At 36.2% G+C, this 22553-nt stretch overlaps 1 protein-coding gene across 1 annotated transcript; it reads right to left on the bottom strand.

Annotated features, from left to right (window-relative positions):
• Nucleotides 1–19751: 19751 nt before the first annotated feature.
• LOC139784069 (uncharacterized) lies at nt 19752–22471 on the bottom strand. The gene is made up of 2 exons (XM_071723231.1): nt 21532–22471; nt 19752–21474 (listed from the first exon to the last, which is right to left on the bottom strand). Exon 2 carries the CDS (start codon nt 21434–21436, stop codon nt 20735–20737), a length of 702 nt encoding a protein of 233 aa, XP_071579332.1. The 5' UTR covers nt 21437–21474; nt 21532–22471; the 3' UTR covers nt 19752–20734.
• Between the last annotated feature and the right edge of the window lie 82 nt (nt 22472–22553).

Raw genomic sequence — 22553 nt, 5'->3', positions numbered from 1 at the left:
ATACACTTTATAGCATTCCCCGAGAAATTCTACTCCTACTTCATATACAATTCTTTGAGATTCGGTCAATTAATTCCCGAAAAATTGAAAAAATTTCAGTACCGGCTTCCAAAAAGATCGGTAACGAAAAATTATACACTTTATAGCACTATATATATAGATAACGTTTGACGAGCTTTCGTCAAACATTCAGATAACACAAAGCACAGGGGGATATTCCCTGTATACAGGGGGCAATTTTCGGGAAAGCAGCTTTTGCAAATTATCTATTTCCAATGGCGTATTCAGGTTAAATGCTTAAAAGATAGGGATCCCTGAACCAAGGGCTAGTGCTTAAGTTCCCGAATTCTTGGGAACAGGAGGACGAAGGGGATAATATTACCCATTTCTTTCATCCTAAATTCGCCACTGAATGCGCGTAACAGATGGGCCAGCAGGCAAAAAATATAATTTATCTTTCTTTCATTTTTTTCGCACCATCATGCTCACCTTCTTGAATGCACCTCTCATATCCATTGTAACCCGTGTGACACTTGATACACTTTAAGTATGCACGAGCTGGTGCGTCACAAATAAAACAATGAACAAAAACTCTGAACACTTGATTATTGTATTTAACACCATCATTCTGAAGTACCTTAAGTTCATCAATAAAATCCGTCAAATACGAATCCAATGTTTCCGGCTTACCAGATCCACAGAAAAAGGCCAATCACAAATGGTCTTTGGTCATATAATCCTATACATCTACCTAGTATGGGCCGAACATCAACAGAACTGCTTTTGGAGACTGGCAGGACATCAATATTTATATCTATACCTAACTGTAAAAAATTTGGTTTAATTCCATACGTTTTACGAGTCCGTGTTTACCCTTACAAAAAAAACATCCAAGATTTGGGTGTTTACACCCAACTTTGGGTGTTTACACTCCATTTTCGGTGTCAACGCCTAAATTTTTAGTGTTAACACCGACATTTAAGTGTTGACACCAAAAGTTTCGGTGTCGATACCCAACTTTTGGTGTCGACACCCAAAATTTGGGTGTCGATACCGAAACTTTGGTGTCGACACCAAAAGTTGAATGTCGACACCGAAACTTTGGGTGTCGACACCAAAATTCAAGTGTTGATACCGAAACTTTGGTGTCGACACCAAAAGTTCAATGTCGACACCGAAACTTCGGGTGTCGACACCAAAATTTGAGTGTTGATACCGAAACTTTGGTGTCGACATCAAAAGTTGAATGTCGACACCGAAACTTTAGGTGTCGACACCAAAATTTGAGTGTCGACACCCAACTTTTGGTGTCGACGACACTGAGGTTTCAATGGCGACACCCAACTTTTGGTGTCGACACTCGGGTTTCAGTGTTTACACCCAATTATAAAACAAAAGATAAAAATTATAAAATGCAAGGTTAAAACTTTAACTTATTATGAGGCCACCCTTACTAAAAAAACACCCTAAATAACACCCAAAAAAACACCAAAAAATAATAGCGTATTTTCGGATACCCAAATGGCGTTTATACCATTTGAGCGTTAACGCCAAGAAAAACACCAAAAATGAGACTAAAAATTTTCTTGGCGTTAACGCTCAAATGGTGTAAAGGCCATTTGGGTATTCGAAATTACGCTATTATTTTTTGATGTTTTTTGGGGTGTTTTTTTGGGTGTTATTTAGGGTGTTTTTTTCGTAAGGGCCATACATATTTACTGAGGCAAAAATGGTGATCATGCGACGCTAACGCCGCGTCCATTTACCGACCTTGACTATAAATATACCAGACTCATATGTGCGACACCGGATATGCCTTCGCTTTGTGGTGTGCGTTGGCAGCATGTGGAGGAGATGCGTTGGGTTTATATTCCGTTCCTACCTACCGATAACTGTTGATTCGATAAGCGTCGTTGCGCAGGTTTTTCGTATCATGTAGAAGCTGCGCCGACACCGTTAACGGCACTGACGACGAACAGAATATGGCCCCTGGGCATGCGCTAGCAGCGCATCTCCTCCACATGCTGCCAACGCACACCAAAGCGAAGGCACATCCGTGTGCTGTCGAGCGTCTAAATCATTAGTTCAAACAAATAATTAATGTAAAATAAATATTTAATAAATGTTAAAAAAATATTTCCTTTACAATGAAAAATAAATATAAAAAAAACATTTAAAAAATATCATTTGCTACTTAAGTATATATATATATATATATGTATATATATATATATACATATATATATATATATATATGTATATATATATATAATTCAAAGTTAGATATACACCCACAGAAAAGACTTCTAGATACAATGCTATTACTCTTCAATCTATCATAAAATAGGATCGAAATAGGGCCAATCATATTTAGCATTGAAAGAAGAATATTTTAATCTTAAATAAAGGAATTCTTAAATCTAGAATAAAATAATCTTGATGCCATCCCTCTAATTTTCTCAGAAAGATTTAGATAGCAATTTGTAGCAATCTCATAATATTCTTGATTCAACTATAGACGGATCTGAAGGAAATCTTATTCTATACTCTTGCGGAAAAAAATTTGTACACTGAGAAAAAAATGTTCTGGATTTTAGTAAATATTAGTTTGCATACAACTGTGACTTTATTTATTAAAATGAAGAAAATTTTTCTTTTTTTATTAGTATATTTTTTTCTCAGTAAATACACATATACTAATAAAAAGGGAAATTTTCTTTATTTTAATAAATGGAGTCACAGTTGTATGCAAACTAAAATATTTACTAAAATCCAGGACATTTTTTTCTTAGTGTAGATTGTCAGGAATCTTATGTTATTCTTCCAAGATCCTTTTTGCGATAAAATAAAGTAAAGGTTTTTGAAACACAGATATTATGAGCGAAAACAGATATTATTTGGTAAAGTTTTATTCATAATAAATCAGATCCACCACAGGCACGAACACGTTACTCGCATATGGCTGAGAGAACGAGACGTCTGTCGTACACTGTTGGAAAATTTTTGTAGGTTTGTTAAAAAAGGTCCTTGTTAAAATTTTTGTGTAAAATAATCAACACATACATGTGTAGATTTAACATATGCCTGCTATGTTAATTGAACTTAACAAATTTAAAATGTAAAATTATTAAAATAATTTAAAGAATATGTTAAAGTAACACAATTTGAACGTATTTATTAAATATGTTAAAATTTACAGAAAAAGGGCGTTGATTTTACTCTATAACAGAAGTAGGAATAAAAATTTACAGAAAAAGAGTGTTGATTTTATCTTACAATCTTAACTTCAACATAAAAGTTATGTTAATTGTGCACATAATTAACCTCAAATTACGATCAGAATTACATTTCCTTTCTGTTGAAATATTTTAACATAGTATCGGTGTTACCATTTAACACATCCATATTATGTTAAATTAACACAAAAATTTGAGTGGACCGTTTGGGACATGCGATTTATGTTATATTTAACACAAATTTTCCAACAGTGTAGCATAGATATTAATTAAGGCAAAGAAAAACGTATGACGAAAAAGGTTATTGTACAATAGTCTTTCATGAAGCAAGGAAGGCGAAGGGTGATGGCTGGAGTAAAGAGGAGGGGAGGGGAAAGGAAGTGGGTTTTTGTTTCAGAGCGAAGACAGAATAGGAAGGAGGGAAGGCGGCGAGCGGTAGGAGAGAGAGAGAGAGAGAAGGAAGGAAGGAGAGAGAGCAGTGGCAGAAAGGAGGGAAGCGGAGAAATGGCTGAAGCAAGGAAGGCGGAAGGAGATGGATGAATGAAAGACGAAGGGAGGGGAAATAAATGAAATGTAAGGTCGCATATGGCCAGGGCACGTAGGGGAGTGATTTGTAAGAGGTTTGGGTACGTTCCTCATAAAAAACGCCTTGTAAACCCTACGGGGATATACAATAAATCTACATACAATAGTCTTTCATGACTTACGTTTTACTCTGCCTTACTTTATATCCACGACTACGACGTTGATGTATAAAACACTTACGCTTCGTTCTCGGTCAATAGCGTATCACGTTATTGACGTTGACGAAAGACTGTAGCACACATCGGTTTCGCGCTAAATATTGTGGCGCTAACACGGCTAACATCGCGTGAAGATTTAGTCTAAACGCAAGAATATATAAGCTTAAATTTATATATATTACTCCTGTCTCAAGATATTAAATCAATCTTATTTTATTCGACAGAGGAGAATAGGAATTATTAATTTAATCTTAATAGATAGATAGATACGTTTAGTGACTCCCCTCAGGGTTGCAAGGCGTTTTGTAGAGACGTTCCCAACCCTTTACAAAATAAACACATATCATCTTCCCGGCCTGGCCATATACGACCCTTTACATGCTATGTTCCCTCCCTCCTTTCCACGGCTCATCTCCCATACCCTTATTCCCCCCTTTCCTCCCTTTCCACCCTCTCTTCCCTCACTCGTCAGTCTCTTTGTACCCTAGCTGGACTCCTTCCTGCTCCGCCCTGCTCCGCCGCCTCTCGACTTCCTCCTTCGCTCTTTGACCAGCTCCGATCCGCCTCCTGCCCTCTCCTTCTCCTGCTCCAATTCTGCACACAAAATTTATCAATCTTCTCCTTACCACCCCTGTCCTAACACCCTCCTCACCCCCTTTCCTTACGACCTCTCAATCTCCAAGCGTGTGTGTGAATTCCTGCCCCTTTCCTCTCTCATTCTCTCTGCCTCCTCTAACCCCCGCCCATGTTCTTACATCCCTCTCGTCCGCTCCTTTTCCTCTTTTCTCCTGCTTTTTTTACTTTCTTTCTGCTCCACTGCCTCCAGAAACTTTCAGGGGCTTCTCTCCCTGCCGATTCACCCTTTCTCCTCTCTCTGTTGACCACCCGTGTATCGCCGCTTCTCGCCGCGCTCCATCGACCCGCCTCTCTCGCTCTCTCGATCTCCATCTATCCTCCATCGCTGGCGCGCCGCTCGCGCTGCTCGTTCGCTCCTGTCCTCCTTCGCCGGTCTCTCCCCTCTCTTCCTTACCGGCCCGCTCAGCACGCTGGTCCCGCCGCCAGTCCCGTCGCCCTGCAGTGGTGCCAACGTACCCTTTTGAGGCCGTCGGCACCCCGCTCTGGGCCGGAACGCCAGTGCTGCCCGTTTCCGCTACTCTCCTCACCCGCCAACCAGCGCGCCACACGTCACCACTCCGACCGGACGGACCCCGCTCCTTGACACCTCTCCCTCTCTCGAGCCTCTCTCCTCTTCCGTCTCCGCCCCCCTTTTCTTCCTGCTCCTCTCCCTAACCTCCAAACTTGCACCAACTAACTCTTGCCACCGCACTCCATTCACGCCATCCTCGGCTTCTCCTCCAATTCCTTATCTTCTTCTGGGCCTCCTCCATCATCTTTTCCACACCGCTCACTTACTGTGCCCCCATCGCCTCCTTAAATCTCACACCTTTCTCCACTCACGCTCGGAGCCAACCGTCCGCTCTGTCCCCCAACATGGAGCTCTAATTTAATCTTAATATTGTTTTATTTTTATACTGCTTCCCCGGGAAAAAATATTCATATCTGACAGTATATGAACATATATAAATGAGACATGAACAGATATAAGTTTTACATGCCCATATATAGAGCATATATAATCATATATGGTTATCTATCGCCATATATGATCAGATCGTACATTATACATGACACAAGATCTGATCATATAAGTTCATATATGGTCAGACATATTATTATGTGTAGCCAGATATGACACTATACGACATACGACTATACACTATATGACATAATCGTATCTGGCCTCACATGGTCGTATATAAAGTATGTTCGACCATGTATTATCAGATATAATTATATGTGACCATATATAACCGTATATGGCACATGGCACTGTATATGATCAATATGACAAAATATAAAATTATATAGTCATATAAGATTATATATGATCAGATCAGAATATTGCATCTCAAAGTATCCGATAGATGGCATTCGATGTGATCTGTTTCTCGTATTTAAAATTTGACAAACAGTGTTATAAGAACGGCATCAAAAGACACGACACCGTCTCGCGCTATGGAGCGACACAATTTTTGTATCAGTTGTATCGTGGAGTCCACTCTTATAATAAAGTGGCATCCTTAAAAAATAACATTTAAAAATATATAACAATTTTCTAAAACTTATTTAAATATATATGTCATTATATATAATCTTATATAATCATATATGATCATATAAACTCTTATCAGGCCAAAATTCATATATGAACATATAAGTTCGTACCTGATCATACCTGATCAGATATTAACATATACAATAATACCAGATCATATATCCTCAGATCTGGCCAATTTCCATATCTGACCATACATGTCCAAATTGATATGATCATTTATGATCAGATATGAATATTTTTTTCCCGGGTCAGGTTGTGATGAGATTAAACATGTCAAGAATATTTTTTGTCTCGTTATTAGAAATCCTTTCTGAGAATGTATGTATAATGTGGCCTCATAATAAGTTAAAGTGTTAACCTTGCATTTTATAATTTTTATCTTTTGTTTTATAATTGGGTGTCAACACTGAAACCCGAGTGTCGACACTAAAAGTTTCGGTATCGACACTCGAATTTTGGTGCCGACACCCAAATGTCGGTGTTAACACTGAAAATTTAGGCGTTGACACCAAAAATGGAGTGTAAACACCCAAAGTTGGGTGTAAACAAAAAAATCTTGGGGGTTTTTTTCGTAAGGGAAGTCAGGATGATTAGCAACATTTTTAGCTGAGTCAAATTAACACGTGAAGAACAATACCATCTTCGAAGGCGTACAACTATAATGGCTCAATATCTGGTTCTTGATTTGATTCTGACAAATTGCTATCAATACAATTATTGAAAATTTCAGCCATTCTTGTCGGAATTAATACTACATTTGTTGAGAGCATTTGCGAAACAGAATCTTCAGCATCACAATCAGTTTGGGTAAAATCCATAGCATAGTTATTATTAACCCTAGAGAGCATATATGAATTTTCTCATACGTGACAGGCCAAGCGGGGTAATAAATTACCCCAAACTTGTACCGCGTGTAATAATGTTTCTATTTGTTGTTAAAAAACTTTGTAATAGATGATTTTTTTCGTTTTTTAATAAGGAAGACGATAGTAGTTATCAATTTCTGGTAGTAAAAAAAAAACAGTACAAAAATTTCGAAAAACAAAAAAAGGAACCAAAAATTTGGCTGAAATGACTTTTTTTATAAAAAATGCTGTAGTTTTTCATAAAATTCACCGATTTTAAAAATTCCAACGGATTTTGAAAAAGGAATAGACAACCTTCAAGGGCATATAAGCGACTTTTTCGTTTCTTAAAAAAAACATATTTCTTTGAACGTCTGAAGTAGAGGAAATGACGAAAAACTGTCGGACGGGAAAAATCGCAAGAAATGGAAAGTAAAACAGATTCTGTCAATTATTATTTATTTAAAAGGTAGTCAAAAGCGTTTGGTGACGACAAGCAGACATTTTCTGTAAAAAATTCAATTTATGTACTGCTATACATACGCCAATCGCCAATATGTATAACTAATATACAATGCTTTTTTTTGTCAATAAAAATTTTTTACACGAAAAACTTTTGAATACACGATGAAAATGCCAAAATGAGTCATTTTCACAAAAAATCTGAAATACACTTACTGTGGTAAATGTCGAGCGTAAACGGCCGAGTGGGGTAATACGTTACCCCAAACAATTTTCTTTTTCGATCACAGCTGTCGCACGGATCTAACGCACTCGCTGAATGACAGAGGTCGACTGCCGGATGACTAAACTGAATTATGGTTAGGGTCTCGGTATGAAAACTAACCTTCCTAAGTCAGGGGCGTAATTTGAATTTCGCATGGGGTAACGTATTACCCCACATATGCTCTCTAGGGTTAAGTGAAGAGATTATGGGTTCATCACTCAAAAAAGCACTAACATGAGAAGAACTTGTGTTTGGGGAGCAGAGAATAACAGTAGGATCATGCGATGTCCCCTCTTCCAAAAAGAAGTCATCATCCGATATGTTTTGTGTTGAATTCACTAATATCTGTGCCATTTTCTGAATTTGACGTTGACTGACAAGATTTTTCCCGACATTTTTTCCGACTAATTTTCGTAAAATATCTGACGTCTATATTTTAAGAGATTAACTAAATAGTCTTTTGAATTTCCACCTTCCTAATCTGAAATACACAAAAACACTTTAAAAAATCAATTTTCAATAATTATCGTAACAAAAGCAATCATGATTGTCATAGAGACTAATAACTGGTTACCTAACCTCTATGCACGACTAGCCTACAACTAAGGTTAGGCTGATAGCAGAGAACGTTAAGTGTCTACATTTCGTTCTCTGCCATCAGCCTTATAATTCCTGCATAAGAAGAAACATTATAAACTTACCTGGCATAATGATGTTCACTATGCAATAATATTTAATTAAAACCCGTGAAAAAGATCTGTGTCCAAGCTGTCCAAGTTAGGTGAGAGAGAGAAAGGTAGATTGATAACCTTTGCTCGCAATGCACAGGCGCAGAGATGACGTCACGCTCACCGCGCTGTTACGATGCGATTCGCGTCTGCACATTGTGGACGAAAGTTAATACCTCTTCCTTCTCTCCTCTCTTCATAGCCTCCTTCTCACTCATAATTCCCTTTTTGCCTCTTATTCTGTTCATCCCCCCTTGCTCCATTTCCAATTCCCAGTATCCTTTATTTGATGATTTGATCTGTTTTTAGAAAAATTCGGACTTCGAGTATATTTTGCTACAAGTGTTGGAGCAAAATGTTCCGAAAACATTCGCATCTAAACACAAAAATAACGCGACTAAAAGACAAAGTAGTAATATACCTGCAACGTTCGTTCAACGTTTAGATCATAACTCTTTGAAAGAATTTATTTTCAGAATATTAGCTGACTGTTCGGAATCAAACAGTAAACATATATAACACAAAACTAACATTCAGCGAACATTAGCATGCTGCCTGGGTTAAGATATGTTTAACCGTGAACAAATTTAACAGAAAACAAAAAAGTTAATTGGTTTAATATTTATAGCATAAATAATTTGGGGTGTAATTTACATCCACGCACTCTTTTACGTTTTAAATTTTTGCGCGCCCACTGAACAGTTGAACAAGAAAAAATTAGTCAGTATTTGAAAAGTTACAGTTATATACTATAAGACTATAGATACAGAGACAAATTATCATACTTAGATTTAAATAGTCATCAAATTTCATCAGTGCTTAAGGGGGTAGGGTCAAGTACTTAAATTTTGCGATTTCTTTTGCGATTTTTTTGCAGAGAATAATAAATCGATTGTTTTGAAAATTAGTGCATGTTTTTATTTAGTATTTAAACTACACACAGGAATTTTTTAAGGTAAAAATAATGAAAATTCATTGAGCAGTAGCTGGGAAGTTGCTTCCTCATGAAACGCGCCGGGGATCGCAGAGACCGTTCTAATCATCTGAAATCAAAATTCGGGGAAAATTTCATCAATTTATGAAAAAACGCTCAGCAAGAAAAAAAATGTAAAATTAAAAAAAATAATTTTAAAAAAAGGAAAAAATTGTTTTTTTTATTGTGAGGAAAGAAGCAGGCTGCAGGACGGGAAAGAAAGGAGGTGAATGGATAGGAGAGGAAGGCGGAGAGGAGCAGGCAGCTGTTGTGGTGACGCGGAGGAGCGTGGAGGCAAAGGTTGAGACCGTATGTGACGGTAGGAGCAGAGAGAAGGATGAGAGTGGTCATGCCCGCATTTTAGGTGGTCCCCGTCCATGAGCGCCTCTATGTGCACAAAACGTGCACATTGAACTACGTAGCCATGTCCACGAAAATTTCTGATGGGTAACGCGTTATGTGCACGCTCTATTGGTTCTGTTCCGTGCTATGTGCACGATCTTTTGGTTCTGTTCCGTGCTATGTCGAAAGCGTCGGTAATGCATAATACTTGTATGGAGAGGATGTGCTGGCCGCGGCGGCCGCGCTCGACGCTCGGCAACACTCGGCAAGCTTCGAGCCAGTTCGAGCGAAGAGAGAAGGACAGACATACGATCTGCTGTCTCCTTATTATGATGTAGCTGTAGCTGCTTAGCACGCATTTCGGGTATCGCGTCTCGCGTCTCACCAAGCGTCGAGTCTCGAGTTGGCAAATCGACGATGCGTTGCGTTACATTTATGTTTCCACTTACGAATTTTAATTGTTATGTTTATAAATATTTATTTAATTATATTATATATGAAATTTATAAATATAAAATTTACAAATATAATTAAATAAATATTAACAAACATAAAAATTAAAGTTTGTAAGGATAATGTATAAAAATAGGAATCCTTGTTTTTGCCCATACGCTTTTTTATCTGAAAAAAGTCCTACATTAAAAACATTAACTTTAGCACAGTATAGCATAATATTTAAAAATATTTAAATGCATAATAATAATTAAATAAATATTAACTATCGAGAAAAAAATTGTAGTGTTGTTTTTACTCTTATTAAGTATATAATTTTAGCTATCCATGTTTAAACGACCAAATCACGAGCGCCAAAAGAGAGATATTGGATTAAAATAGAAACAATTTATTAAACAAACAATACACACGGTTAACGTTTCGACTGTACTTATAGTCTTCTTCGGAACGGATTGCTATGAAAGAAAAAAATAAATATCAAAAAACATGATAACGTGTTTAAGTTAACATTTTAAAACATTAAACAATCTCTTAATAATAATATAAATAAAATAAACAATCTAATTGAATCACAAATATAAAAACGCCGAAATAATCGAATAAAACAATGACAACATAACTATAAAATTTATTTATATTGAGAAGTAAAGAAGGTAATCTCTTCCAACAGAAAAAAATGTAAAAAATTGTTAAGGAGATATTCTGGTTTGAAAAGTCATAAAGAAAGATATTTTTCAGGAATTTTTTGCAGGGAAACGAAAAGAGCGAATAACGCTAAACTGTATATACATTTACTTAAAAAATAAAAATATATTCTCAAAATAATGTTAAAAGAACATGAAAAGTTTAATGTTATTCGCTTTCTCCGTTTCCTACAAAAAATTCATGAAAAATACCTATTTTTACGAACTTTCAAATCAAAATACTTCCTTAATTTATTATTTGTTATTAATATATATTGTTGGTAATTCATATATAAGTAATTAGAAAGCATATAGTACAAAATAGTTTCAATATTCAAATTATTGCAATAATGAAGAAATCAATTATTTACAATATATTTACATTTTCTTCTGTGTCTGTATCGTATGTATTATTGCAGACAAGTTTCTTTGCACGTTTACATTTCTTTTGCAGATTTTTTACAAGCTTATCTTTCACAAGTGTGATATGTCAAATACAGACAAGATTTTTGCACGCTCATCTGTTATAAGCGTAATGTCAATTGCAAGATTTTCATAATCAAACGTTCAACATTTTCGACATTTTTCTACAAACGAGGGACCAGCAATATCGTCCGCAGCATGTAGCCTCATAGGCCAGTCAATTTACGGTTTTAATCGAATTTGAATTCGGAAGTTTAATTTATGTGCCATTCGATATAGTAAATGGCACTGCAGATATAAACATATCAATTTTGTGCTTTGTAAAAAAATAATAATAATAAAATATAAATTATAAAAAATTGGTCCCTTTCGACTTTTTACTCGAAACGCTGCGAAAACCGTTCGAAATACAGCAAAATTGCACAAAGATAATTTTGTAGAGAATTAAATTTCCTATAAAAAGATCCGGGAGGAGGGCATTTCTCTTGTAAAATTAATAGCTCAGACATGAGCCGAAGTCGCGCGATCAGGAATTCGCCAGTCGCTAGCTCTGGTTAGTTGTAAAATTCAATATCAATACTTTAGCATTGAATGAAAACTCTCAAAAAATTCAAGGCTTAACTAGGTAAAATAGGAAAGCTATTTCTGGGTTCAAACATTTTTTTATCGATAAATTCAAATTATGACAGTTGTGTGACAAAAATTTATTTTTCGTTCGATACTGTATAACTTTGATCGGCTATATCTCGGAAAGTATTAACCGGAGTTCTATTCTTCCTCTATGAGAAAGCCAAATTAATAAATACTTATTATGCATCAAATAAAACACAAGAGCTTTCTCATAGAAGAAGCTTTATGAGTGAGCGAAATCAAATGGTTGATGAAGCAACGTGCAAATTCTTAATTTGCACACTTAACAATGGTGAAGAAGCGATGTGCAAATTCCTATAGGAATTTATTAATTTGGAATTCGAAGTATAGGTTCCAATCGAAATCCGCATGAATATAGAAACCGGGCTAATTACTAGGTGCGCAACTAAGTTTCCGGGTTTTTTTGATCAATAAAAAATGGAAAATTTCAAGAGAAATACAAAAAATGGTTTATTCAAAGTATCGTCCCTCGCTAGCTATACATTTTCGCCATCTCTCTGGCAATACATGAATACCGCGACAATAAAACGACGCGTCTTTGGACCGAAACCATTCATCCAACCAATTTTGCACTTCTTCGAAATTGGTCAAGTGTAGCCCAGCCAAGCCATGCGCCATCGACCGGAACAAGTGATAATCGGAAGGCGCCAGGTCTGGCGAATACGGCGGGTGCGGTAGCAGATCCCATTTCAGCGTTTTGATGGTGTCCTGGACGATGGAACTGCGATGGCACGGAGCGTTGTCGTGCTGCAATATCACTCGTTCGTGTCTCGTGTCCCATTCTGGCCGTTTTTCGAGCAATGTATGGTTTAAATTGATCAGTTGTTGTCGGTAGCGATGCCCATTGACAGTTTCGCCCGGTTTCAGCAGCTCATAGTAGGGGAGACCGGGGCTAAAAAGTCTACGGGGTAAATACGTCTAATCAAATATCTCGGAACCAGTATATTGTGCGAACTCGCTATTAACATTGTAAACGCTGCTTATGGTACCCATGTGACCAACGGAGTTTCGGCAGGTTATCTGCCGTGTTATGATTTTTACGAGGGCAAACGTGTTTTCGGAAGGTGAAAGTGAAATTTTCTGCGCGTGGAAATTTTGTAATATCTGCAATAATATTTGCTCTCCAAATCTCGAGGTACGTGATTATAAAGAGTAATGCATGCTGAACACGAATCCAGTGTAGTTTTTTCATTATCGTTGATGTCTAATATTTCATGGGCGATCAAACCTGAAACTTGTGTTTGGGGCTAATCAGTCTACAAGCACCCGGGGCTAATCGGGCTAATCTCATCACTGTGGCGCGTCGGGCGCACGACTTCAGCTCACGGCGATTTCAGGTTAGGTTTCCCTCGAGCGTGATTCTGTCTTCCCTTGCACGTGCGTCAGTTTGTGTAAGAGGGAAATGGTACGCACGTATCGTCGCAAAACGGGTGTTTTGGCCGACCGAAAAGATGGCGGACCGTTGTTTTCGAGATCGCTCGCGCTCACGGCACGTCGGCGAGGTACGGCGAGGCACGGCACGGCTCTGAGATCCCGCGATTTCCGTGCGAGAGTTGACATGCCGCGCGCGCGGTAGATCGTCCCGACTCCCGACCGCGGTAAATTATCGTTGTTGGTCGTTGTGTCAGTGACAGTCGCGCGTGCGACCGCATCGTCCAGCGTTCGCCGCATCGTCTCGGCGTCATTGTCGCCGCCGTTGTAGTGGTGGTGGTGTCGGTGGTGGTCATCGTCGTCGTCGTCGTCGTCGTCGTCGTCGTCGTCGTCGTGGTCGTGGCCGTTGTCGTCGTGGTGGTCGTGGCCGTCGTCGTCGTGGTGGTCGTGGCCGTCGTCGTCGTCGTCGTCGGCGCGTCGAGGAATCGGCGCGAGGACGCCGTCGAGTTGGTAAAATGGTCGCGCTCCACCGCGAGCTTTTCTAACCCCCCTGTCGCTATTTATCGCTCCCCGCGAGAAACGCGGCTTGGTTAGGTTGCTCGAGGGTCCGCGCTGATCCTATGGCACCAGAACGCCGTCACGCGTGTTCCCCGTGGTTGCCCGCGTTGACAATGTGACGTGCCGTTGGGGAGTTTACGATTTGGTTAACCTCTGTATTCACGTGCTTAAATTGTTTTATGGAATAGGTAAAACAATTATTTTTTAATAATGTTTCGCATAAAAATTTTAAATAAATTTTTATATTTTTCTCTTAAAAAACAATTATTAAAATGTATCCTATTATTTTTCAGGATTAGATGTACGTATAGGTATTGAAAATGCAGTGTGACCGATTAGCCCCGGGGGGGGGACCGATTAGCCCCGGCATTTTTGAGATTTCAATTTTTCCACTGTTGTCGTTTTTGCTCTATACCGGTTAAACAAAGCGACGTAGATAAAAATTTCCTTAATAAATTTTGTAGCTAAAGGTTCACTCTTTACAGTGGTATACCACATTTAACTAAAATTATTTATTTTGTTGATAAAAATCGGCACCGAAAAAAACCAGACTGTTTAGCCCCGGTCTCCCCTACACGATTCCTTTCTGGTCCCACCAAACGCAGAGCATTGTCTTCTTTCCAAAACGATTTGGCCGTGCCGTCGATGTTGATTCTTCACCAGGTGAAAGTCACGATTTTTTGCGTTTAGGATTTGCGTCTATCTACTCTCTCTGTTAAAACCCGATTACCAGACTACATAATACCTATGCAATATAAAATTCAACTAGAAATGCAGAGAAGATTCAAGGACAGTTACTTTAACGGCAAAAGCAGTGTTCTTATTAGAGTTGATCGTCCAACACAGAATATATATTTCCACGCCCAAAAGCCACTACGTATTACTAGAGATTCTATCATCTTGCATAATTTACACACATCAAATTCTTATCCAATTCAGGCTTACAAATACAATGGTGAAAGTCACATTCTCGATCTTTATTTTTTCGATGAGCTACCATTGGGATATTATGTCTTAAGTATGGAATTAGTTACCAGACCAGATGATAATGCAGAAGATTTGTTTAAAACAATTCGTATAAATAAAGAAGGAGAAAGAATGTAAGTAAATATTAATATGTTAAAAATGCAGTTCAACCTTAATGTAAACAATTATTATTTTGTAAATCGTTTTCGACACAACTATCATTATTTAGCGAGGTTAATTAAATATACATAAGCTTATGTATTATATACTTATTATATATAGGTAATAGGTATATAAACGTAGCTGTTTAATACATGTAAATAATATTTCATATATTTACAACAATATGTTAATATATTATTAATTGATAGTAGAATCTATTTGTATGTGTTTTGTTTTATTAACTATTTTGTTTCTAAAAGAGTGAATTATTAATACAGTTTTTTTCTTTAAGAATAACGATGTTAAAATTATTTAAATACTATTAGAAATTATTTAAATTATTTTGTTTGCGTACTGTACAATTAATAATTATGACAATTGTATTGGGTAAATATTACACACAGTTAATATAATATGACATATTCCAGGACAATGATAGTAACATATTAATTTTGTAGTGATAAAACATTGACATTTTATTTTATAAGCAAAATTTATAATATGTATAATTTATGCATTACCAAATATTTTATTTTTGTAATGCCAATAATGAATAATCTTTCATCGTTGTCTAAGGCAAATCATTAAAATGTTGCAGGTCATTGTTCACGATACGTTTCCATGCGATTGGAGCCCGACGAATGTTTCCATGTTGGGATAAACCAGCATTTAGAGTAATTTTTGACTTATCAATAAAGCATGACAGTAAATATTCTGCTATATCAAATATGCCGGTACAAAATATAATATTGGATCGTGGTATAACATTGACATACTTCGAAATAACTCCCGTAATGTCTACTTATCTTGTTGCAATTATGGTGTTTACTGTTTAATTATTTATACAACAATATTTATCTTTTATACAACAACTTAAGTATGCGATTTTATTCGCCGCAATTGAAACCAGAATACATAAAATTCGCAAGGAGACTTGTTACCACAGTCATGCATCAATTAGAATCTAAATGGAAGTACTACAAGATACCTTCAAATGTAAATTACATTGCAGTACCGGGTTTTCCACACGATTGCATGGAGTATTTGGGAATTGTTCTTTTCAGGTAATATACGTTATTAGAAAAAAGGTATTATCTATTAAAGTTAATTAGAAAGATAGATATTAGTTTAATCAATTAAAACAGAAAATTATTATGCAGCAAATTATAATACAATGTATGACTAAATAATGTAATATGACTAAATTATAGACAAGTTGTAATTTGAATTTTTGTAATAAAAATTTGCACGGTTTACAAACCCAGATAGCCAAGCATTCCTTGGCATAAAAAGGAAATAGTGTTTGGCATAAGTTTCCCTTCAGTTGTCATCATATTGCTGCCACCGGACAACAGTAATTTCGTTTAAAGCAACTTAAAAGCATTATGCAGACAACGATTACCTTACGCAAACAAGCGGAAAGCTCGTAGTATATACTTATTGCCATAAAAGTTGCCACAATCTGTTGGCAACCGGTTTGGTGGCAATAAAAGTCGGCAATCCAATAGGCAAAATCGGAAGTCGCTTTCCTCAATATTGAAGGCAACTTAGCAGAGCAGTTTTAAGCAAATTGACAGCAGCCTGCGGGCAACTTGGCTATCTGGGAAACTATATGTTTATAAGTGTTACTTATATTTATATTCACAAATAATTTTAGAGATACAGTTATTACCTACGATGAAGAATCAGATCATGTTGCTCATAAATTAAATGTGGCAAACATAGTAGCAAGTGCTGTAGTATATCAATCATTTGGGGATCCGGCCACCCCTTTTTGGTGGTCATATGCGTGGATGAACGAGGGCATTTCTACTTTATTAGCAATAGATGCTATTAATAAGGTTCATTTTCATATTTTTTAATATTACTTATTTATTTATATATTTAAAAAATGCTTACAATAATATTGCATTATTTGTATCTTTCTCAATAATATCTAACAATATACGTAAAACTAGTATAATTATATGTCGTTAGATATTATTAAGATAAATACATATTATGTATTTTTGAAAGCTTCAAAAATTTATTTAGTCTATTAAGATTGGGAATGTTGATTAACTAACTTTTTCAATGTTTCGAAACATATAAGATAATATTAATATTATGTTAATTATAATAATGTTAACGCAAACGGTTTTTTTAATTAAAATTAATTTGATCAATTATATTTAATGTTTATTATAACATTAATATGTAATATTAATTGAAAATATTTGTGGTTCTGATTTTGTAGGGAAATTAGTACGTACGCAGCATTTATTGTTATTATTAATCATTTGTATTCTGAAGAACAAATTGATCAGGTAAATTATTAGTTTTATTATAAACCCGGACATATTGATGTTTTTTGTTATTAATTTTATTTGTAATATATACAGATTTTATTATAAGCGTTTTTTATTTTATTATAACCTTTGATTATGTTGAAAGTTACATAATATTTTTATGTTGCATTACGCTTTTATAATGTCAAATAAAATCGCTAATTGTTTTTAGTAAAAGTTAAAATATTTTATTTCAGGTGGCAAAATTTATGGATGACAACATATGTCAAGGTCAAAAGGTCATTGGCAATTGGGGTCTTTTTGTACATAATTACCCATTTTTGCAATAATTTTAGTAATTTTTTAGAGAAATAATTTTAGGACATCTATAAATGTATTTAAAGTACGATCATATGAATTATTTGTAAATATTAATGTAAGTCTTTCGCTTTAAAATAATATATTTATTGTGGTATACTAAATTTAAAATGTTAAAGATAAAGATCTAGATCTAAATTTTTGCGCAATTTAAAATTTTTAATTAAAATTTTGTATACATAAAATTTTTCCTTTTATATTATAATTTTATTATTATTTTTAATATTAATAATATTAAGTGTTACATTATTTTGTTATATTAATATTAAATAATGTCAGATATTTTTATCTATTATTATTTATATTAAAAATAGTTTTATGTTATTAATATTAAAGATATATATTGACGTTTGTATTTACAATAAATAATATTTTCGATTTACCATAAATAATATGGCTTAAATTTACTCTTTTTTTTTACATTTTTATAATCGATGTTCTAGCTTGTAAGAAATATAAAATTTATTTAACAATAATATTAACAATTTATTTATTTATTGGGTAAACCTGGCGTTAAGGGGACCCACCTCCGATAACCTTGAATTTGACATATATTGTCAAGGACACCCTCCCGAGTAACATGCAAGTGATTTTAGTCGGGGGTCGCTTTTTATTAAAAAGTTATAAACAAAAAAAGTTTGAAAAATATAGCAGCTATTTTGAGTATTGGAAGGCATAAATGACTAATATATATATTGAAATAGTTCACGCATGCACTTTCCACGCGAACATAGGTTTACCCCACCCCCCCTGCTTTCGAGGGAGGTGCGGTAGCCCCTCCCTCGCTTACGTGTCCCAGGTAGCAAGCACATGTCATTTTGACGTCAATTGACGTCAAAACTCTGTCTTTTTGACGTCTTTTGACGTCAATTGACGTCAAAATGACATGTGCTTGCTACCTGGGTGTGTACTGTTTATGCACACACACATAAATAATACGTCAATTGTGTGTGCCCATACACACGTGTGTGTGCCCTGCTTTAACGAAAATCACAACTTTTATAAAGCAGGGCATACACACGTGTGTGTGTGTGTGCCCTGCTTTAACGAAAATCACAGTTTCTATAAAGCAGGGCATACACACGTGTGTGTGCCCTGCTTTAACGAAAATCACAACTTCTATAAAGCAGGGCATGCAGCAGTGCTGAAACGCAAGATCGGCTGGATCGGCATGCTTCGTGCTCGTGCTATTCATTATCCCGTCCAATCCCGTCGTGAAATATTTAGTGTATTATTTCCTCGTGAAAACAAGTGCAATTAAGAGATTAAGTACAACTGAAATGCTGAAATATGTTTCTATACATATTCATTCGTTCCACTAAGGAATTTGCAACAATACCAGCTTCCAAAGTCCCACATTTCAGACTTCTATCGGTATTGGTTAATGACCGAAAGAGGTATGGATGACATTCAAGCAGATATGGAAGCACTAAAAACGTTTGACTACATCCGGAAAAAAATTGCTGATATGAAAACTCTCCCACGAGGCAAGTTACTGCTACATTATTTTCAATACAGTGACCCATATTTATATTATTTTACATTATAATTGTGTTTGTAGGTGATAGAGAGACTCGAGGAGAAACTCAGGAGGAAGAACGTGAATCCGATGACGAAAATGAAATGCCCGAAGAAATGTGAAGATTTGCTCAATCCCTGAATGAAGATCAGATTGAAGACGATAAATTTCCAGATGAAACAGAACCTACTAACGAAGATCAGGAAGGCCTTTCCGAAGAAGAACGACAGGAAGGAATGGAAGCCTTCTTACCAAATTGGGAAAGTAGACATCCGGAACAAGAGCAATGCAATTTAATGCACAGAATGCTGTTAACCAAATGTACGAACCTGAAAATTGCAGCAACCCACCGGTCCCATCAAATAATTTCCATTCTTTTCCATCCACATTTTTCATTCTTCCAAGTGATGTAACGTTAAACGAAGTAGTGTCATTATAAGCGATTGTGACCATTGGTATGTCACGGAATTCTTTCAGACAATTCCGTGACATATCCATCGTCAGGCTGCCTGATTTCATATGAAAATTATTTTATATGAAATTGGGCAATGTCACGGAATTGTCTGAAAGAATTCCGTGACATACCAATGTAATTTACTTAGATTATAAACCAAAGAAACTCTTATTCTATTCATCGTTTATTGTGATATTTCAAATATTTTTTCAAGTATTACTTCAGACGCTTCAGACTGATTGTGAGATATATTAGCTAATACCCTGAGAGTACAACATGTAGTAGAGCTTTATAAAGCAGCTTTACTTAATTTTTAAGCAAGTTTCATTTTCTCACCTGCTGTATTTATAATTAAACGATTGTAATAAAAAAATTATAATTTTAAAATTTGTCTATTTCTACTTTGTCATAGAAAGGAATATGAACCTCTATTTGCTAATACTTCCGAATCCTTTTCAATACGAAGCATTGATGCCAAAAGTCGCATTCGACGCGGATGAATTTAATGCGATCCAATACTTTTCAATGCGAAGCCTCAACCACTGCTGTCTCACATTCAGCGCGGTAAAGTTTTATGCGAACCAATACTTTTCAATCCCTTTCTTCGCATCAGAAAGCAGAATTCAGAAGTATTCAAAATATCAATACTTTTTAATTCTTTTCAATCCGACATTTTATGCAGGGTCTCTATACGACCCCTTGCGCCCTCTTCCACTCTTCTGTACCGATCTCTTTCCTGGTCTTTTAAATCCTCCTCCATCTGCTTCTTTCCTCCTCCCATTTCACCTCCTTCCCGTCTATCCATAGTCTCTTGTTCGTTACGACTGCTGTTCTTCCTTTCGCTCTTTCTTCCCTAGCCTTCTCCACTAATCTGTGCCTGTAGGCTCTCTCCTCCATCGTCAGATCTTCATCCACTCCCACCTCCCATCTTATCCATATCTCCTCACTCTTTTCCATTATGTCTTCCTTATCTTCCTCCTCCTCGAGCTCCGTGAATATCACCTCTTTCCTGTCTGCACCTGTCACCTCCGACACCCTTCTTACCGGTATTATTCTTCCCGTCACCCTCTCCATAATTATTTCACCAACTCCCTTCTTTCTCTTGATCCTTCTCCTGCCACTCTCCTCCATATGAGTGTCTTTTTCCTCTTCTCTGCATTCTCCCTTTTCTCTTTTTCGTCCTTTCGCTCCGTCTCTCTTTCTTTCTTTTCTCTTCTTCTCCTTACTTCCTCTTCCCTCTCTTCAACCAATCGCCACATCCTATTCTTCTCTGCTGCGTATTCCTTTTCTCTGTCTCTATCTTCCATCCCCCTTTTGTCTCTCCTAACCTCTCTTTTTCCACAGCTGTTTCTAACTTCCTCTACCTTCATCGCTCTTCTCTCTGCTTCATTCTCGCTCCATCCCCCTTCTTTCTTCGTTCCTTCTGCACTCCCTCTGGCCTCCTTTCGGTTCCTCTCCCCGTGGATGACACTTCTCTCTTTGCCTCTCCCTTCCTCTTCGCAATCCTCTTCCCTCCACCAATCCTTTCCCCATCCTTCTTCACTCCATCCTCCCTCGCTGTTCCCTTTCCCCTCCTCTTCTGCCGTCTCCTTCGTCGCCATTTTTTCCTTTACCTGCATCAATTCAATCTGTTTCTTCTCCATCCTTTCCATCTGTGTCCTTAGATCCTTCAAATTCTTCCTAATCTCCTTTCCTTCTCGTCTTATTTCCTCCATTATTCCTAGCCCCATCTCCCTTATTTCCTTCATTATTTCCTTGGCCCAATCCTTCTCCTCCATCCTCTGCTACATTCTCAGCATCCTCTCCTTTTCAGTCACTATAAAGAGCCTTAAGTTAGTGTGCTGTCTTTATCATTCTACTCTCCTCTCCTTACCAGACTTAACCTATATGCTCATTCGTACATGTCTCTGCTCTCCTCGCTATCATACTCCGCTCCTTCTCCGTCGTACTTTTCTATAACTGTATTGCCACTTACTTTCCTCCGGGTATCCCTCTGAGCCTTTCCTCCTTCTCATTCTCTCTTCTCTCTATCTTTAAATCTCCGTATTACTTTCTCGAAATTCAGCCACACCACGCTTTCCACACGCTTTCACCGATGATCATTTATTTATTTATTTATTTAACAATAATATTAACTAATATTACATAATATTATTATTTTTAATATTAATTACATATTACACTATAGTTATGTCAAGGGTAGGCCTATTTACTTACAATACATGTACCTCACATGTATATGTAATTATTATAAAATTGATAATTGCACAAAATTGGGATATATAATATTATAAAAAATGCTAAAACTATATATTGCTTTGTCTTTGATCCTGACGAATTAAGGTATCTCTAGTGGAAAATCCGTGTAAAATTATCCATGGAAGTATATTAGTAATTAATTCATTAAACACAAGGAATAATCCGATTAATGATGCTATTTCTGTGATTGGATATGCGAATATAGCTCAAGAATATATTTAGCCTATAAACGATCAGTTATTTGCATCGTTAAAAGTGCAGCTATAAATAACCGTGAATCAGTTATGGAATATCAATATAATGGTAATTCCGTTGAACTGTAGATTAAATAGAACTGATGATACATTCAGCTGTCACTGAATAAATGGTGATAGAATAAAATAGAAAAAGTTATAAAAAGTTAGTATTGCAATATAATATAAATACACTTATAATGTACTTTCTTTTTCTATATTAATATAATAACGGTACAAAATTATGATAACTGCAAGTATTGAAAAGTACAATTGCATTTTTTCGCTCCCTTGATGTGAAACGCTTTATTTAGACGAAAAGGATGGAACCTTAAAAATAATTCTTATTTCAAAATATCACATATTTATTAAAAATAAAAATAACAATTGGTGGTTTTCCAAG

This window comes from Temnothorax nylanderi, unplaced genomic scaffold (genome assembly GCF_030848795.1).
Source record: "Temnothorax nylanderi isolate EJ_2023f unplaced genomic scaffold, tnyl_v1.0 TNYL_tig0580_pilon, whole genome shotgun sequence".
Lineage (NCBI taxonomy): Eukaryota > Metazoa > Arthropoda > Insecta > Hymenoptera > Formicidae > Temnothorax > Temnothorax nylanderi.
The sequence above is the reverse complement of the archived record's forward strand: the minus strand, read 5'-3'. Positions and strand labels throughout refer to the sequence as shown.